At 45.6% G+C, this 20,619-nt stretch overlaps 2 protein-coding genes across 2 annotated transcripts in view; one reads left to right on the top strand and one right to left on the bottom strand.

The window, feature by feature from the left end:
• The window catches only part of LOC123171321 (chitinase 8-like), a 43,725-nt gene extending 42,110 nt beyond the window's left edge, over window positions 1-1,615 (top strand). Inside the window, exon 2 of the mRNA XM_044588872.1 lies at window positions 1,149-1,615. Coding sequence (XP_044444807.1) covers window positions 1,149-1,615 — 467 coding nt within the window. The remainder of the gene's footprint in view (window positions 1-1,148) is intronic.
• A 17,279-nt stretch (window positions 1,616-18,894) lies between these two features.
• LOC123168714 (40S ribosomal protein S18) lies at window positions 18,895-20,195 on the bottom strand. The gene is made up of 4 exons (XM_044586580.1): window positions 20,078-20,195; window positions 19,831-19,991; window positions 19,558-19,746; window positions 18,895-19,218 (listed from the first exon to the last, which is right to left on the bottom strand). The coding sequence occupies exons 1-4, from the start codon at window positions 20,078-20,080 to the stop codon at window positions 19,113-19,115; spliced, it is 459 nt and encodes a 152-aa protein (XP_044442515.1). The 5' UTR covers window positions 20,081-20,195; the 3' UTR covers window positions 18,895-19,112.
• Window positions 20,196-20,619: the final 424 nt, after the last annotated feature.

Here is a 20,619-nt window from a genome sequence, read left to right on the forward strand (position 1 = left end):
AAAGAAATTTTGAAACCATTTTTTACCCCGGACATTTTTTGACGTGCGAACACTTTTAAAAAAGCAAACAAAATTTTGAAACCTAAACAAATAAGTGCGAAGAATTTTCCAAGACGAGAATTTTTTGAAACAGAAACATTTCTTTGTAAAAATGTGAACAAATTCTGAAACCTGAATAAAATTTTAATGTGCGAACACTTTCTAACTTTTTAAAAATGGGAACAAATTTTCACAAAACTGTTCGCACTTTCATATTTTGTTCAGCTTCCGAAATTATTCCTTTTATAAAAGTGTTCACACTTTAAAAATCGTAGGGGATTTCAAAAATGGTACATGTTTTCAAAATTTGTTTGTGTATTCCACATAATTCCAAAAAGTGTTCGGATTTCAAAATTGTTGGCAATTTTCAAGAAAATATATCTAAAAATTTCAGAAATCTTTTCAAATCTCGACACTACTGTTTGTTGTTAAATATTTTCGCGCTTCTCTTTTATCATCAACAACTACGAGGTAGTGATTCTCAAAAGAAAAACAGCTACGACGTAGAGTGGCTATCCTGACAAGGTCAGCAACGCGAGGTTGAAACTACGATTCCTTTTTTTTTTTTGAGACAATGAAACTACGATTCCTCACAACATCTCCATTGTTTTGGTATTTTTAAGTTTACCTGGTGGGCTGGTCCAGTGCCGTCCAGCGGCAGATTTTAAATTCGCCTAGTGGGCCTGCCCAGTACAATCCGCCTGCAGTCAGAAATCCCGGGTTTCAGCTGCATATCAAAAATCCTTGTTTTGAAATGCACTCAAGGTTTAACATAGACCGGGATCATATAGTTCGGTGTGCTGATTTCAGGGATTCAAAATACATGGTTTGATTTAGCTTACGTCTACAAGTTCAAGGTTTATTTTAGACTTTTCCCAAGTCTTGCGCGTATTGCCAACACGTCCGGAAGAATTCCATGTCTGTGTGTGTGCTGTGGAGCCGTGTACACGACACGGCATCCGCGTGCCAGACTTTTCCTTCGTGGACAAGTATGCGCGACGTACAAGATGGAGTATATGGCCCAACCTGGGCAGTTGCCAATACGTACGTCTTCCAGTAAGTTCATATACGACTTTGATTGGTCGTGCTTGTGCTGTACGTGTATGCAGGAGGCTCACAAGGGGGATACAAGTTCATAGAGGAGATAAACAAGTCCGATCCACTCTACTACGGACGGGGACCGATTCAGTTGACAGGGCAGTCCAACTACAGGGCCGCCGGGGACGCGCTGAACCAGCCCCTGGAGAGCAACCCGGAGATAGTGGCCAACAACCCGGTGGTCTCCTTCCAGACGGCCCTCTGGTTCTGGATGACGGCGCAGACGCCCAAGCCGTCCTGCCACAACGTCATCCTCGGCAACTGGACGCCCACGGACGCCGACCGCACCGCCGGCCGGCTGCCCGGCTACGGCGTCATCACAAACATCATCAACGGCGGGGTCGAGTGCGGCATGGGCCAGATGCCAAACGACCCCAACGCGGACCGCATCGCCTACTACAAGCGCTACTGCGACATGCTCGACACCACCTACGGCGACAACCTTGACTGCTACTCCCAGAAGAATTTCGCTGCCTAGTTTTACTACCGAGCTTAGCTTACCACAGCGCAGCGTATACAATTAAATTCTATGTCTATCAATTATGAATAATAAGTGGCATATGCCATCGTGGAATAAAGATCCATCGGTTACGCAGTATAGATTTCCTACCGCCATTCATTTTGCTCTCCAGAGCTCTTCAAAAGTTTGAGTAAATAGGAAGCCCTTTCGTTACTGTATGGAAATCCCTTTTTTCAATGATTTTCCCATCGAGGTCAGTCGGATGAGAAAGATAAATAAGTAAAAACTTACCTTAGATAGCATATTTCGTGGGCTATAGCCTTTAAAACAGGCATGACTAGTCATAAAAGGAAATGTTGTGACAATCGTCGCTGATTCGCTGGTCCTAAAAAAAAGTCCCAAAACAGCAACATTCCCCTGGAGATCGGTCGGATGAGTCAAAAAATAAAATAAAATATCATTGCCGGTCTACAAAATGATCATAGACAATAAGGACTAGTCATATAACAAAATAAAGTATCATTGCCGGTCTAAATAACAAATGAAGAGAGCATATTTTGTGGGCCATAGCATCACAGATTTCATGGTCTATAGCCTTTTGAGACCGGCCAGATGAGGCAAAAAGTGAATTTGTAGTGAGAATTGTCACTGGTCCAAAAAATGCACCACGCACCATATTTTGTGAGCCATAGCCTTTCAGACCGGTCGGTCGGATGAGTCAAAATATGAAATGCCGTTGCCAGTCAAAAAAATGACCTGAGACAACACATTTCGTGACCTATAGCCTTTGAGACCAGCAGAATGAGTCAAAAGATGATGTGTTGTGAGAATTGCCATTGGTCCAAAAAACCTGCCCCAAGACAACAAATTTCGTGAGCCATAGCCTTTCAAACCGGTCGGTCGGATGAGTCAAAATATGAAATGCCGTTGCCGGTCCAAAAAATGACCCGAGACAACACATTTCGTGACCTATAGCCTTTGAGACCAGCAGGATGAGTCAAAAGATGATGTGTTGTGAGAACTGTCATTGCCTGCCCCAAGACAACAAATTTCTTGGGCTATTGCCTTTGAGACAGGGATGGTCATCAGTTCAAAAAATAACCATGCACTAGTAGAAAACAGGGCTTTGGTTGGGGTCTGACCAGCCCATTAGTCCCGGATCAGTCACGAACCGGGACCCATGGGGGCATACGTCCCGGTTCGTGAGCCCGGGGGGCGGCCGGGGCCTCGTGGGCATTGGTCCCGGTTCGTATGGACCCTTTTGTACCGGTTCCTGGCACGAACCGGAACCAATAGGCCTCGCTCCTGGCCCACATACATTTGTCACGGTTCGTGGCTTGAACCGGGACAAAAGGTTGGGCTTTAGTCCCGATTTCAGCCACGAACCGGGACAAATGAGTTGCCTATATATACCCCATCACCGCAGCAGAGCACTCCACAGTGCTCTATTTTTTCTGGCCGGCGAGGGGAGGGCATTTGGGTGCTCTAGCTCACCTCCTATGCACATGAGTTGTTCGATGAAATGCCCGAGCCACACTAGTTAAGCTTTCTCCTCTCGAAGCTCGACCTCCAAGCTTCATTTCCCCGAGATTTGCATAGGTTTAGCGGTCCGTCACGTCCTGTCCCCGTCTTCACCGCCGTCGATCGCCCGCGCCGATCTCGTCGCCGGCACCACCGTGGTGAGCCTCTTGTTCTTATCTTCTTTCTGAAAGAAAAGAATTCTTACTTTAGATAGATACTTGTCTAATTATATATAATGCATGCAGATGAACCGTCAATGGATGTATGGTGACAGACACACCTCCGAGTACGTTAAGGGCGTGCATAATTTTCTTGAAGTGGCTGAGGCAAACAAGAAGAATGGTTTTATGTGTTGTCCATGCCCTAGTTGTTGGGAATACGAAGTCTTACTCTGACCGGAAAATCCTTCACACCCACCTGCTTTATAAGGATTTCATGCCACACTATAATGTTTGGACGAGGCACGGAGAAATAGGGGTTATGATGGAAGACAGCGATGAAGAAGAGGACGATGACAACTATGTGCCCCCTGAATACGGTGATGCTGCATCGGGGGAAGCTGCTAAAGATTAAGATCAGGAACAAGACGATGTGCCCGATGATGATGATCTCCGCCGGGTCATTGTTGATGCAAGGACACAGTGCGAAAGTCAAAAGGAGAAGCTGAAGTTCGATCGCATGTTAGAGGATCACAAAAAAGGGTTGTACCCCAATTGCGAAGATGGCAACACAAAGCTCGGTACTGTACTAGAATTGCTGCAGTGGAAGGCAGAGAATGTTGTGCCTGACAAAGGATTTGAGAAGCTACTGAAAATATTGAAGAAGAAGCTTCCAAAGGATAACCAATTGCCCGACAGTAAGTACGCAACAAAGAAGGTCGTATGCCCTCTAGGATTGGAGGTGCAAAAGATACATGCATGCCCTAATGACTGCATCCTCTACCGCGGTGCGTACGAGGATTTGAACGCATGCCCGGTATGCGGTGCATTGCGGTATAAGATCAGACGAGATGACCCTGGTGATGTTGACGGCGAGCTCCCTGGAAGAGGGTTCCTGCGAAGGTGATGTGGTATGCTCCTATAGTACCACAGTTGAAACGTCTGTTCAGAAACGAAGAGCATGCCAAGTTGATGCGATGGCACAGAGAGGGCCGTAAGAAAGAGGGAAGTTGAGAGCACCCGCTGACGGGTCGCAGTGGAGAAGAATCGAGAGAAAGTACTGGGCTGAGTTTGCAGGTGACCCAAGGAACGTATGGTTTGGTTTAAGCGTGGATGGCATTAATCCTTAAGGGGAGCAGAGCAGCAATCACAGCACCTGGCCCGTGACTCTATGTATGTATAACCTTCCTCCTTGGATGTGCATGAAGCGGAAGTTCATTATGATGCCAATTCTCATCCAAGGCCCTAAGCAACCCGGCAACGACATTGATGTGTACCTAAGGCCATTAGTTGAAGAACTTTTACAGCTGTGGAATGAAAACGGTATACGTGTGTGGGATGAGCACAAACAGGAGGAATTTAACCTGCACGCGTTGCTGTTTGTAACCATCAACGATTGGCCCGCTCTCAGTAACCTTTTAGGACAGACAAACAAGGGATACCACGCATGCACACACTGTTTAGCTGACACCGAAAGTATATACCTGGACAAATGCAGGAAGAATGTGTACCTGGGGCATCATCAATTTCTTCCGACCAATCATCAATGTCGAAAGAAAGGCAAGCATTTCAAAGGCGAGGCAGATCACCGGAAGAAGCCCGCCATGCGTACCGGTGATCACGTACTTGCTATGGTCAATGATTTACATGTAATCTTTGGAAAGGGGCCCGGCAGACTAGCTGTTCCGAATGACGCTGAGGGACGCGCACCCATGTGGAAGAAGAAATCTATATTTTGGGACCTACCCTACTGGAAAGACCTAGAGGTCCGCTCTTCAATCGACGTGATGCACGTGACGAAGAACCTTTGCGTGAACCTGCTAGGCTTCTTGGGCGTGTATGGGAAGACAAAAGATACACCTGAGGCACGGGAGGACCTGCAACGTTTGCACGAAAAAGACGGCATGCCTCCAAAGCAGTATGAAGGTCCTGCCAGCTACGCTCTTACCAAAGAAGAGAAGGAAATCTTCTTTGAATGCCTGCTCAGTATGAAGGTCCCGACTGGCTTCTCGTCGAATATAAGGGAATAATAAATATGCCAGAGAAAAAGTTCCAGAACCTAAAGTCTCATGACTGCCACGTGATTATGACGCAACTGCTTCCGGTTGCATTGAGGGGGCTTCTACCGGAAAACGTCCGATTAGCCATTGTGAAGCTATGTGCATTCCTCAATGCAATCTCTCAGAAGGTGATCGATCCAGAAATCATACCAAGGCTAAGGAGTGATGTGGCGCAATGTCTTGTCAGTTTCGAGCTGGTGTTCCCACCATCCTTCTTCAATATCATGACGCACGTCCTAGTTCATCTATTCGACGAGATTGTCATTCTGGGGCCCGTATTTCTACACAATATGTTCCCCTTTGAGAGGTTCATGGGAGTCCTAAAGAAATGTGTCCGCAACCACGCTAGGCCAGAAGGAAGCATCGATGTCATTGGGTTTTGTGTTGACTTCATTCCTGGCCTTAAGAAGATAGGTCTCCCTAAATCGCGGTATGAGGGGAGACTGACTGGAAAAGGCACGCTTGGAGGGGACTCAATAATACGCAGGGACGGGCATTCTTGGTCTCAAGCACACTACACAGTCCTACAGAACTCTACCTTTGTGACCCTGTATGTCGATGAACACAAGAACAGTCTGCGCTCCAAACACCCGGAGCAGTGTGACGACTGGATTACATGTGAACACATCAGGACTTTCAGCAGTTGGTTGGAAACACGTCTCAGAGGTGACAACACTGTTTGTGATGAGCTGTACTCGTTGTCCAGGGGACCATCTTCGACTGTACTGACTTACAAAGGATACGAGATAAATGGGAATACATTTTACACGATCGCCCAAGATCAAAAGAGCACCAACCAAAACAGCGGTGTCCGCTTTGATGCAGCAACCAAGAAGGGAAAGGACACATATTATGGTTATATAGTGGACATATGGGAACTTGATTACGGACATGATTTTAAGGTCCCTTTGTTTAAGTGCAAATGGGTCAATCTGTCAGGAGGCGGGGTATAGGTAGACCCATAGTACGGAATGACAACAGCGGATCTGAACAATCTTGGGTACACTAACGAACCTTTCGTCCTAGCCAATAACGTGGCACAGGTTATCTATGTGAAGGACATGTCTACCAAACCGAGAAAAATAAAAGATAAAGAAGCGAATACATCATACGATGAGCCAAAGCGCCACATAGTTCTTTCAAGAAAAAGGGACATCCTGGGAGTGGAGGGAAAGACAGACATGTCCGAAGATTATGAAAAGTTTCATGAAATTCCTTCCTTCAAAGTCAAGGCTGACCCAAGCATCCTGATAAACGATGAAGATTATCCATGGTTACGGCGCAATAAGCAAAGGACACAAGCGAAGAAAACGTGAAGACTTTCTCTCGACAACTATTATGATGATACCATGCCAACTTTTAACCTTTTCGTAGTTCATTTGAAATGCCTGTTGTAACAGACGAGTTTCCGTATGAAACCCTGATATCTCGAATGTTGCATTTTGAACACACAAGAAGTCCGGAGTTGTAATAAGTTATTAAAAATAAAAGAGAGGCGCAATGCTTACCTGCACGTTGCTTAGCTTCAGGCCTTGAGGAAATAGTGTAGACTACACGGAGCTATGTGTAGTTTTCGTCCGAAACCCTGATAGCTCCGTGCAGTCTACACCACTTCCTCAAGGCCTGAAGCTAAGCAACGTGCAGGTGAGCATTGCGCCTCTCCTTCATCGTCTCTGCACTCAGGGCTTATAAACCGCTGCGAGTGCCTCTTGCTTGGCGAGGTGGGACTAAAAAACAGCTCCAGAAAGAATCAACTAAAAAACTCTTTTACCGGTTCATGCCACGAACCGGTACTAAAGGTGCTCGTGGGGCCCCAGCCTTAGAACCGGTACCAAATAAAATGCCTTTATAACAGCCTTAGAACTGGTACTAAAGGAATCAACTAAAAAGCTTTTATAAACCTCTAGTATTATTGAAACTAAAATTATATAGAATTTATGCAACTAAAATTATCAAAGTATTTTCTATCAAAACATTGAAAGTAAAAATAATTTTCATAAAATAAATACAAAAAGAAAGTATTTTGTTGAAAGTAGAAAAAAATAAAAAAAATAAAATGCCTATATAACAGCCTTAGAACTGGTACTAAAGTAATCAACTAAAAAGCTTTTATAAACCTCTAGTATTATTGAAACTAAAATTATATAGAATTTATGCAACTAAAATTATCAAAGTATTTTCTATTCAAAACATTAAAAGCAAAAAGAATTTTAATAAAATAAATACAAAAAGCAAAAAAGAAAACAAAAAGAAAGTATTGTGTTGAAAGTAGAAAAAAATAAAATAATATAATATAAATACAAAAGAAAGCATAAAATAAATATGTAGAAAGAAAATAAAATAAAATAAACCTTAATAAAATAAATAAAAATAGCAACAGTAATTATTTTGTTGTAAGTAGAAAAAAAATATAAAAAAAGCAACAAAATAATAAAAAATGGGAAAAAATAAAAAAAATGCCACCTACTGGGCCACCACGGCCTGAATACGACTAGAAACCCACCCATGGGCCATGATTCAGGCCCGCAGAAGGCCTAGTAGGCCCACAGGCAGATACAGTGTGTCTAGGCCCGAAAGCCTGCATTTGAGAGGAGCTCGAGAGGGCAGCGGGAGTGGGGCTTATAAACCACTCTCGAGCTCCCTCAACTAGCGAGGTGAGACTAAAATTTCGTGCCGCGACGCAGGCAGCACAAGGACTTTAGTCCCGGTTGGTGCCACCAACCGGGACTAAAGGTATGCATTGGTACCGATTCATGGTACCAAGCGGAACCAATGCACACCTTTTAGTCCCAGTTGGTGCCACCAACCAGGACCAAAGGCCTCTGCTTCCCACCTTTTGGGCTGCTGAAAAGAGACCTTTAGTCCCGGTTTGTGGCACCAACCAGGACTAAAGGGCGCATTGTTCCCGGTTTGTGGCACGACCCGGGACCAATGCTCTGTCTATATAATCAACACTTGTGAAAATTTTCGTTCAGTTCTTCGATCCCGCCCCGACGACGCCGCCAGGCTGCGCTCTGCCTCGCCGTCGCCGTCATCGCCGCGTGCCGTCCCGCGCTGCCCCGCGCCACCCCTGCCCCGACGTGACCGCCCTCTGCCCCGACCTCGCCGTCGCCGCCCTGTGTCGCGCCTCGTCGTCGTCGCCCAGTGAGCCCCCTCCCTTCCCCCGCGCCGCCGCCCCTGCCTGCTCTGCTTGCCGCGCGCCGCCGCCAGCGCCTCGACCTGCTCTGCTTTGCCGCGCGCCACCTCCGGCACCCTGGCCTGCTCTCTGCTTCTTTTTATACACTTTTTTTGTAATTCATTGATGTATGTATATATGGATGTTGTATGTATATGTATGTATATTCAGATGTATGTATGATCCATGGATATGTATGCATTGATGTATGATTTTTTTTTGTTCATAGAATTCTTTTTGTCAAATTTATGTATATATATGTTCATATATATATATATATATATATATATATATATATATATATATATGCATATTTAGAAGAAAAAAATGTTGCAAAAGTTACATTTAAGGTTAGTTGATTTACTGCATTTAGGTTATTAGTTCTACTGTTAGTGCATTTTAGGATAGTTGATTTAATAAAACTACTTTATTTTACTATAGAAGTAGTTTATTTTTAGTAAGTACTACTTTATTTTATTTATAGTAAGTGCTTAGTAGTTGAACTAGTTGATTTAATAAAACTACTTTATTTTACTATAGAAGTAGTTTATTTTTAGTAAGTACTACTTTATTTTATTTATAGTAAGTGCTTAGTAGTCGAACTAGTTGATTTAATAAAACTACTTTAGTTTACTATAGAAGTAGTTTATTTTTAGCAAGAAAATTAATAGAACTAGTTTATTTTTTTAATTCAAGCAATTATTCCCGCATCGACGTCGACGATGCCTATCCCGCATTCTCGTCGTCGACTCGGCGGAGGAGGCCGGCTTGATCAGAGGGGCCATGTCCGGGACTGGGCTCCGCCAGGCTGGTATAGGGAGGTGCTACCTTCCGGGGGGCGTAGGTTCGTGAGGAGCCAGCCCGTCGTTGACCCGATCCTTATTTGGTGGCGGTCGCGTGGGCCAGTGACGGTGCCGAGGCTTCCGGACAACGCTGAGGTTACGTCACCGTGTCAGCGAGGAGGACGAGCACGTCCGTCGCTACATGGTTGCGTTGGATGGCAGGTTCGACAATACCTGGCAGGTTCTTCAAGGATCTCACTGGAGCTATGATCCTGTGATGGTTCCTTCTCTTTGGGTGTCCACCGCCCGCGCCGATACCCGTCGGGCGCTACGGTTCTAACTGTATTAGCGATGCTATATGTATGATAGTATTCGAGGTGTATTAGTGATAATATTCGACGATGTACAGACACAAGAGATGATGTAGTTTTGCTTATAATTGAATGCATGCTAACTTGAATACTACTTTATTTTACGATTTGGTTTTGCTTATTGAATGCTCAAATTGGAAAACTACTCCTACTTTGAATGCTAAAATTGGAGAGCACTATGCAAGGCGTATGCATTTGATTAGTTGATAGCTTATAGGGTTTTTGTTTTTTCAGAAATCTAGGAGCCCCCTCCATCATCCCCGCCATCGTCCCCGTCACCGACCCCCCTCCGACCTCGAGGTGAGACCAGCCAAATCTCCATGCATATCAATATGAGTCCTATAAGATATTTTGAAATGTTTTTGCTCATATTTTGAACCATTGAAATGTAATGGCCATCAAGTTTGAATGCTCATATGGTGTAGACAAAAACATGTATATTTCCGTTCCGGCAAATTTCAGGCGCTCGATATGTCCTTTTTTAGAAAGATAATTAAACGATATTTCGGGTTGACTTTAAGTCTGTCGAGTCTCCACCATATATGAGAGGACGAAGAATCCCGACTGTTGTCATGGGGGTAGCCTCTCCTTCGTTCCCGTGTTCTACACAATTTGGTGTAATGCACTTGGGAACGAAAGGAGGATCTACCATCACCGACGGTCGCAAATGTCAGAGAGGAATCATTGAGGGACAGTCTCCACCATATATATATGAGAGGACGAAGAATCCCGACTGTTGTCGTGGGGTAGCTTCTCCTTCATTCCCGTGTACTAGACAACTTGGTGTAATGCACTCGGGAATGAAAGGAGGAGCTACCATCACCGACGGTCGAATATGTACACCACGTGAGCTGAGAGTTTTCAAGAAAAGACTCGACAGACCGATAGTCAGCCCATGATGAATAATAATGATCTAATTTAGGTTTTTTAGTACATATATTTAATTGTACAAGTTTAATATTTGAATTATGAACATAGGAAATGTCGTACTCGGACGACGAAAGTCTCCCGGGGGAGTGCGACTGGTGCCACGACGGCCGAGGTCTGTGCGACATGCCTCACCTGAACGAAGATCGGCGCTTCAGCATTAAGCTGGAGGAGACCTTCGATGTTGAAACGGTACGCAACGACGACAAGTGTTTTTTTCGTAATTATAAGCACAACTTCAACTATTTCAACGTGTAATTTTCATCTTTTACAATTCGACTAGCTTATCCCATGCCATGCAAGACGCTATGTCTTGGAGAGGATGGGTTTTGAAGACCATGAAAGTTTCGAAACAAAGAAAATTCACCTAAGGACCCATCATGGTGTGGATTTTGAAGTAAAGTTGCACAATTCTGAGAGCGTAATCCATTTTGGTTGCAAAAAATGGGAAGCACTTTGCAAGATGTATGGTTTTCACAAGGATATGCTTATCACCATGGATCTTGGTGATCCTGAAATCGAGCAAGACAATATGGACATTTGGGTCCTTGTTGATACGCCTCCAATTCTACCGCTATGTGAGTTTCTCAAACATAGTTATTAGCTAATTTATATTGTTCATTTCAAAATAGTTGACAGCTCATTTCTATTGACAGCTTATTTTTATTCTTCAAAGAATGTGCGGAAGATGGTAGACAGAACCTACTACACCGAAGGCTCCAAATTAACTTATCAAGAGAAAAATCATCTGATCGCATTTTGTACTGATCTTGAGAATTACAATATCTACAATCAAACTCCTCAACATTATGGTCAATACGTGCTACTAGTGCACGTGTTGAACTACGGTAACTACTATGGAGATACCCTGGTAAGATTTTTTACTATTACGACATTCGTGCATCTTTTGCATACTTCTGAAACTAGTACATCATTGCTAACTATGAAGTTATTACTATGTTTTTCAACAGATAATCCCAGAGGATTGTGTGCCTCATTTGATGTATCAGAATGGTAGCCTTGATGTTTTGAACATACAGCCAGGTCATCCTACGAATCTCAACTGTCCATACCGGATTTCTAAAAGAAGTGGAGACATGAAAATCGAAGAATAGAAAAAATGTTTGGACAGTCGTAAGGAGGTTCTTGGAAGCAAAAGGAAGCGAAGCGCAAGAATTGGAGACAGGATGATCTCCATTCTCCATAATGGAGAGTCAGGGTCTATATTGTTTTATGTTATTTTACCTTAAAGAGGGTATTTAGTTCCTACCCAATACTGATGATCATGTGCTAAGAACAATTAAGTAGGGTTGGTTCGATGACTATGAGGATGATGGTCCTATGACTTGTTATTAATAACGAGTAGAAGTTGTATGATGATAATTAGTAGGACTTATTATTATGATGATGCATGATGCGAGCATGAAGAGTTATTATATATCAGTGGGTGAAATGAACATAGATCGGATTGTAGTGAAGGCAACATGCATGTGGTGCATGTCGAAAGTAGTACCAATCCAAACTTGATCAAGTTAGGATTAGTATTACTTTCGACATGCACCACATGTTGCCTTCACTTTAATCTAAGCCATGTTTAGGCATAGCAGTAGCGTTGGTAAACCAAGCACGGAGATAAGAGAGGACACTTCTCTCTATTAGCTAGCTAACACACCCCAAATTACACCCTAAACCACCCCCTTTCAGAAGAAAAAAACAAAAACCTCAGCTCCTGCTAGCTGCTGACGCGTGGATGCCTATTAGTCCCGGTTGATGCCACCAACTGGGACCAAAGGCCCTCCTGTCTGGGCTCGCCGCACCGGCCACGTGGAGGCCCATCTGTCCCGGTTCATGTAAGAACCGGGACTAAAGGCCTAGGGCTTTAGTAACGACCCTTTAGTCCCGGTTCAAAAACCGGGACAAATGGGCCTTACAAACCGGGACAAATGGCTGTTTTTATACTAGTGATGGCCCATGAGGCGAAAACTGAAATATCGTGAGATTCATAGCTGGTCCATGAAATGCACGAGACAGCAGATATCGTGGGCTATTGCGTGTGAGACCGGTCGAAAATGCCACTGCCGGTCAAAAAATGACCTGAGACAACATATTTCTTGGGATGTAGCCTTTGAGACCGGTCGGAAAAGTCAAAATATGATACGTTGTGACAATTGCTACTGATCCAAAAAAGGCCTCGATACAACATATTTCGTGGGCTATTGCCTTTGAGACAAGGATGGCCGCCTGTCCAAAAAATAACCCGAGACAATAGATTTTGTGGTCTGTAGCCTTTTGAGACCGGTCCCGATTTTTCGAAGGGTAAGAAGAAAATAAGAAGTCTCTTGAGCAGTGAGGAGCACAACGATTTGTGCTCTGAGCGATAGAGGTCAAAGGTCTCTAATGTGATAATAAAGCAACAAGCAACGCCGCTCCCGTGCGCTCATCCCTTGCTTGTTCTTGAGCGTTAGTCACCCGTCCATAGCTGGGTTTTTGGGATATCTTGATTCTCTTTATGATGATGTAAGGGTCGGGGATGAGGCAAAAAGTGAAATGTGGTGAGATTCATAGCTGATCCAAAAAAGAAAAATGCACGAGACAACTGATTTCATGGGCAGTTGCTTGTGAGACCTGTCGGATTTTTAGCCCCGAAGGTTCCGCTCACTACGGGCTGAAATAAGCCAGATTTGACCAGTCTTAGCTCGGTTGTCGATATCCGGTAAAATCTATGAGAAGTTGCCGAACAACGTAAGCATGAACAAGGGTCCTGAGGGTTTAAAAAATAGGTTGTATTGATAGATTGTCGATTGTTTGCTTAATCTTAATGGGCCATCCCCTCTCACATAGATATGAGGCCGCTGGTCTTCCCATACAAGCTTTGGACAACTCTACACGGTTTACACGTCATATCGAACTCAAAACTCCAGCCGGGTTCGTACTGGACCCGGACCCAAGCGTATGTGTTTGACTCTTTCGTAGCTGCCTTTGTTCTTCTGTGTTGGCTTCAAACTCCCCTTACCTTGAGGAGAGGGTTTAGGGTGTGTTTGGATTGCAACCAATAGCAGCCATACCAAAAAATTGGCAAGCCCATGAAGATTGGCTAGCGCTTGGATAGCAGCCAAAATTTTGGCTCGCCCGACGTTCCGCCAACGGCGCCGAAAAGCTCCGCCAAAATATTGGCAGGGCCCTCGCCCGCTCCCTTCTTGGGGCCTGCTTTATTATCGCAGCGGTTAACTGGCGATTTACCCTGAAAGCGATTTGTAGATCCGCATATTCTCCTGTTCCCTCATCGTTTGGTGGTAGGTATACTCCTTTTTTGGCTCAACAAACCCGCATGTGCATGCAGAAAGATAGCTACCTAATTACCACGAAATTAGCATGAGTCGTGTAGGTTTATTAATCCGCTAAGCAATAATTAATTTTTTTATTATACTAGTACGGTCGAGTAGCAGCCCTACCTCATAGAACTACTCCTGAAAAGCACGGAATTTCTTTTACCTAAAAAAGGGATATATGTTTTGACGAATGCAACATTGCTTTTGCATTCCCATTTTTTCGTTACTTTCTGTGTATTGTAGCCATTAAAAAAAAGGCGGCTGCTACAAATAAGTCGGATGATTTCTCTAAGAAATCATCCCCTGTTCAGCCGTTGGATCAGGGTGCTGGTTATCGTTGGATCACAGCAGGCAGCAGCGAGTGCGCCAGCTTCAACCCAGCACCACCGCAACCTCGCGCGAAGCTCCAATGAAGCACCGATGGCGTCCGATGAGTTCCAACGCGGCACGAACGCTCCGGCGAAGTTCCATTGCAACTCCGGCTGTGCTGCATTGCAGCCCCGGCGGAGCTCCAACGCAGCACCGACGCTCCGGCAAAGCTCCACTGCAACTCCGGCTGAGCTTCATTGCAGCCCTGGCAAAGCTCCGACGGCTCCGACAGAGCTCCATTGCAACTCCAGCCGAGCTCCATTGCAGCTGCGGCGGAGCTCCAGCGCAGCGCCGCCGCCTCCGGCGAAGCTCCATTGCAACTCCAGCGCAGGGATGAAGTGGGGGATGCAGCAGTGATGTCGGCATCGAGATCTCATCATCGACGCTTCGCAACACCAAACCTTCCGGCGAAGCACGTACCTCCCTTTCCCATGTTGCTCTGCAGCAAGCGTCGCCGCAATGACCTGCCGGCTTGCCGCCGGTTGGCTCCTCCTGCAACAGCAGCGAGGTCGCGCTGATTTGAAGAATAAAAACGCGGCGGCTCCCCGTGAAAAGCACCGGTGAGCGTCTCTTCCTTTGCAAAAACAGGTCGCCATGGAGTTTCCTGCAGCAATTAGCGCCGACGAGGAGTGGTGGCCGGCCGGGCATCAGCCCAGGGAGGAGATGGCGCTGGGGAGAGAGAGAGAGAGGAAATGGGTGGGGGAGAGAGAGCGCGCTAGTGCGGAGGGGATTAGCTCGGGAGAGACGATGAGATCGGAACGACCGAGAAGATAAGGTTTCATCGGTCCCGCAGGGGACACGTGGCGAGAGAGGGAAGGGACTTAAGTGGCGAGAAAATCATCCGCCTGATTTTAAGCGTTTTCCTTAAAAAAAATCATGTCACATTTTTTTGCGGGGCGTGTCACATTTTTTTGACTTGGAATAAATTGAAGCATGGATCAATCCTAATTCCCAAAGTTCGCCGCGTTAGTTGGCAGCAAACCAAATGACAGCTCAGTGATTTTGCCAAAAAATTGGTAGGTACATTGGCTCTAAACCAAACAAGAACAACCAACCAAAATTTTGGCCATGCCCTCACTTTGGTCATGCTAAAAAATTGGTGGGGCTAGTTGGGGCACAAACCAAACACACCCCTAGGGCACGCAAGTGTGGGGGCACGCACATTATTGGCTGCCGGTCTACGTCAAGATTCACAAAATTTTCTATGTATTTCGTGTACTGCCGTTGTATATCAGTGCACATATATCTGTATTAGCATCGTAAATATTTCACTTGTTTCTGTGGGCCCGTCTTGGAAGGAACAAATATTCTGGTGAACAGTTACTGTAACAACTGTCTACTTAAGTATACCCTTGTACTCAAACCGTTAGTTCTATTCTTCTCTCTCACTGTCCTTTCTTCAAGTACACTCTGCTTCTATTGTTGAACTCTTGTGTTCAACAAGTAGTATCGTAGACGATAAGGTATTTGAGCTATTTTGCTCACGAAGAACAACTACTCAAGCGGCGACAAAGGATTCGAGACGTATTGCACAGCATATCGTGCACAGTTAGTTGATACTTTATGTTCGATGCTCTTCAGATCTTTTTGTAAAAGCTTTGGGGGGGGGGGGGGGGGGGGGGGGGGCATATTTGGCTTGGTAAATCTTGGTCGTAAATAAAATTTTGGTCTGGATCTTAGATCTGAAATATGCACATACGTATGCAGTTTACGAATCTAGAAGATGATTGTATTTATAGAAAATTAAAATACAGAAGCTCGCAAAATTTTGTTAAGTTTTGGATGATGCAGCTTATGTTGTGATGTTAGTCAAGAGAAGTGAAACTTACGGTGCACATGTCATTTATGCTTAGAACAAATACGATAACAAAAGTTATTAAATATGTCTAAAAAGGAATTTATTATATGGATTAGTATATAGAAGAAAATAGAGGTACTCACATATGGATATTAGAAGTTACTCCCTCCGTTCCTAAATATAAGTCTTTTTAGAGATCCCAATATAAACTACATACGAATGTATATAGACATATTTTACAGTGTAGATTCACTCATTTTGCTCTGTACGAGTCTCTTATTGGAATCTTTAAAAGGACTTATATTTTGGAACGGAGAGAGTATTACATTCTCAAAAAATAGTTAGAAACTTAATATGAAGGTTACATACAGTAACACAATTAGTTTATAAACTTAACTTATAAAGAGTTTGTTTATATTTTGACATACTTCAGTGATTGATAGGTTCATGTAACATTAAATATATTCATCAGTTATAACGCTTTAAGTTATGCAAGCACTGGTATACAACGAAATGAATATATTTTACATTATTTGTATCTGTAAGTAAATCTTTCTTTAATGTATTCCGTTAATGTATGATAATAAGTTTTGCATTACAAATATTTATGTTAACAAATAATCCCTATGTGTGAAAATTTAACAAGTTTTTCTAGACTATCATAGTGTCAAAAAATCTCTTATATTTTGAAATTTTTTAATATGTATGAACATTATTTAATAGACGATAAAATATTATGTAAATACATGATGAACATTTTGAAAAACATGACAAGTTTATTTTTATTACATGATGAACATTTTTATGTGCAATTATTTTTTTATATACGATGAATATTTTTCAAATAACAGTATAAACATTATTAATATAACACAAACAGTTTTTAATACACGGCATTTTTATGTGCACCGCCGGCCTAACCACCTACTGTCGTCGCCCACGGCAAGTGGCGCTCCCCCATCAACACCGCCCTCCCCCCAATTGCCACCCACCGCCGTGCTGTCGTCGGCCTTTGCCACGAACTATTTTTTTTGGCGAACCTGCGCCCCCACCCCAAAGACCCCTAAGATTGCTTGCCACCCTAAGTTAGATAGTGGGGTCGTCTGCCACCCTAAGATACAGACCCTGAGGGCTTCTCCGACGAGCCGGCGGTTGCTTCTTCTTTCTCTCCGGCAGCTTTTTCCTTCCGTCCAAAATCGACTGACCCAAATTTGATTTTCAGGCCACTTAAATTAGACCAATGGGGGAGGAGCTCCGCCACATTATTATTAAGAAGGAAGGTGTGAGACACCAAGTTTTAAATCCGCGAAATAAATTCCTCCCACAAGATTCGAACTTGGGTCAGCCAAGGCAGACAACCGTGCTCTTGCCACTGGGCTAGATGCACTGGATTTTCAGGCCACTTAGAGCATCTCTAGCAGACCCTGTATAAAGCCGGGACCCGCAAAATAACCGCCAAAATACGGGTCGGCGCGGAAAATGTTGCCCGACCAGTCCCTGCAAACGCGTCGGACCCGTAAATTTTTTTGAGGAGCGCGGTAAAATCCCATCCCCAACCTGCGAAAACGCAGGTTTCCGCCTCGCCCCGATGGTGCCCCGTATCCCAGGAAAGCGGTTGGCGGGAGGGACATTTCAGCCCGCACCCTTTCCCCACCCCCTTCCGCCGCCGCCCACCATTGGTTTCGCCCGTCCGCCACCGACGATTCCGACCAAATGTGCGAGCAGAATCACGCCGCGGGGGAACGCCTACCCTCTTCCCCCGAGCCGCTTCACCGGCTCCCTGGATTCGCCGATCCGAGTCGCCCCTAGTCACCATCACCGCCCGTGATCCACCGTCCCGAGCCGCCCGTGATCCACCGTCCCGAGCCGCCCCTAGTCGCCGTGGCCTCCTCGGGATCCATCGCCGCAGAGCCACCGCCCTGAGCCGCCGGTGAGTACTTGTACTTGTGCTTGTGCCGAATGTATGCATAGTTGGTTAACGCGGCGTGCGTATTTGTGAATTTAGATGGAGCCCATGCGAGAAGTTTTTGCTCGAGGATTCGTCCGAATCTCGGATGTTGAGACGTTGCTTGCCAACTATCGCCAGCAGACATTGGTGATGGCCCTCGCCGTGAAGGAGCACGAAGATGAGAACCGAAAGAGGCGGCAAGGGTCGACCGTCTATGCATTCCTCGACTTTTCCACCCCACGCTACTACCATGGCATGTCCTGGAGGGCACGGTGAGGACCACTTAATAGTAGCGCAGAGTTTCTGTACCCGCACTACTACTACCTTGTACCTGTAGCATGTGGCTTCATGCCGCACTTATACGAAAGCACATTTAACCCGCATCACTATTAAATGGTTGCCTATATGGGTTTTCCTAGTAGTGAACGGAGCGGCGGGCAGTCCTTGTAGTGGCAGTCCTATGAAAGATAGTACATTACATGTCATCGTCTTTCTAACAAATTACACAAGGAGAAAACCTGAGGTTTCAAAAGGAAAAAAGAACATCACTGCCATGTCATCATCTAGTTTCTATTAGGGGAAAATAAGACAAGGTGTGAGCTCCATGGTCAAGTTCCATTTATGGTTTAGTTGAATTGAGCCTCGATGAGTTTTCAAAGTTTGGTGTTACCAAGACATGAGCCATGCCTGGATATGGGAAATGTTATAGCTACTATGGAAAATCTGGATGTTACCACTGTACATGGAAGATTATAAATGGTGCCAAGCAAACCTAGGAAATCCAACTTCCAAATGCACAAGTCTATGTACAAAACACCATGTACCTGCCTAAGCACATCGCAGAGACAGATTCGACATATGTGGTCGATGACAAAATTATATTATAGGGCAGCATAAAATGAAGCTTCCTTTTGCTTTTCAAGAATTGACGGCAAAGGCCTCCCGGCTATATAACAAGGAACATTATCTAGGAAAAACATCATCCAAGGTAATCGCCTAAATAAGAACACTCCTTAAGATTCTGGAAATGGACCAACAAAGTAGTAGCAAAGCTATGCGGCATCTTTGTGAAGCAGCTTATCGCTTCTTGGAGACACCAACAGTCTTTCCTCTCCTGCCGGTAGTCTTGGTGTGCTGACCGCGGACACGCACACCCCAGTAGTGACGCAGACCACGATGGTTCCTGTAAAAGAGAAGGGTGTCAAGCATAAGTGATCGCTCACACATGTACGTACTAGGACAATGATACTGCAACAGTGAAGTATGAAGGAATGAGCCATCAGGCATCAGCATATATCTCTTGGAAACAAAGCATTGATATACAGAAGAGTTGGGTCATATACAATGTACAATAGAAGGGTACACATGAAAACATTGACAATCATCAATTACCAGATTACAAGCATATGAACAGCGAGGCGGTTAGGCCTGATATGTGAAGTGCAAGCATCACCAGTAGTCGAATCTAACACATGGACATATATCAACCAATAGCAAGGGGCAAAAAGAAAAGAGGTTATACCTGATCTTCTTGAGCCTCTCAAGGTCATCCCTGAGCTTCATGTCCACGGCGTTGGACACGACCTGGGAGAACCTGCCGTCCTTGTAGTCCTTCTTCCTGTTGAGGAACCAGTCCGGCACCTTGAACTGGCGCGGGTTGTGCACCACCGCCATCAGACGGTCCATCTCCTCCGCGGAAAGCTCTCCGGCCCTGCACACCACCCGCACAGAAGACAGCGCACGGCTCAGCACCACGGCGAGATGTGGCGAGAAAGGGGGGCGGACGGTTCCTCACCTCTTGTTCATGTCGATGTCGGCCTTCTTGCAGACGATGTTGGAGAAGCGGCGGCCCACACCCTTGATGGAGGTGAGCGCGAACATGATCTTCTGCTTACCGTCGACGTTGGTGTTGAGCACACGCAGGATGTGCTGGAACTCCTCACCCGCGCTCAGCGACTGCGGCAGAAGAAGAATCACGGACGTCAGTCAGCACACGAGGCGGGATCAGCGAGATGAGGAGGAGGAGGGCGGAGATGGCTTACCATGGCTGCAGTCGGCGGCGGCGACGGCGGCGGCTGGGGCGCGAGGGGGCTGGAGCGGGAGGAGGTTTTGGAGGCGGGGACGGGGACGAATTATATATATACCCCAGTGAGACCCTAGTGCGGACGGCTGTGATCTGCGGGCGGCTTTGTTGGGCTCTCTTTGAACGGGCCTTTTTCTGGACTTTCTCGGCCTCTTTTTGAACGGGCCGCCTCGTAGGGGAGGGGGCTTCGAATTCTCTCAAAGCAACCCGCAGGCAGGCTCAGGTCGGGGAAGATCCTGCCGCCGGCCTGGCTCCATGCCGGTGGAGCTCCTGCCGCTGTTAAATCTTATCCTGCAGATTCTCCCCTGCTGCCGGCCGCTGCTTCGCACAGGACTCCAAAAACGAGCCCGTCTCCTCCCCCTCCGGCAGCGGCGTCCGGCGCCGTCGCACCTCCTCACTCCTTCCCGAGCATACCAGGAGCTCCGCCTCGCGGATACCTACGCCCTCCTTGAGCCACGCTTGCTGGGAAGCCGCTGATCGACGGACTCCTCCCACTCCGGC

The sequence above is a fragment of the Triticum aestivum genome, chromosome 7D (assembly GCF_018294505.1).
Source record: "Triticum aestivum cultivar Chinese Spring chromosome 7D, IWGSC CS RefSeq v2.1, whole genome shotgun sequence".
NCBI classification, from domain to species: Eukaryota; Viridiplantae; Streptophyta; class Magnoliopsida; order Poales; family Poaceae; genus Triticum; species Triticum aestivum.

Coding starts and splice junctions, on each gene's coding strand:
- LOC123168714 (XM_044586580.1), bottom strand. Junction 19,747..19,830: donor GACATCGACATGAACAAGAG/GTGAGGAACCGT, acceptor GGTGGTGTGCAG/GGCCGGAGAGCTTTCCGCGG. Junction 19,219..19,557: donor GAGAGGCTCAAGAAGATCAG/GTATAACCTCTT, acceptor TCTCTTTTACAG/GAACCATCGTGGTCTGCGTC.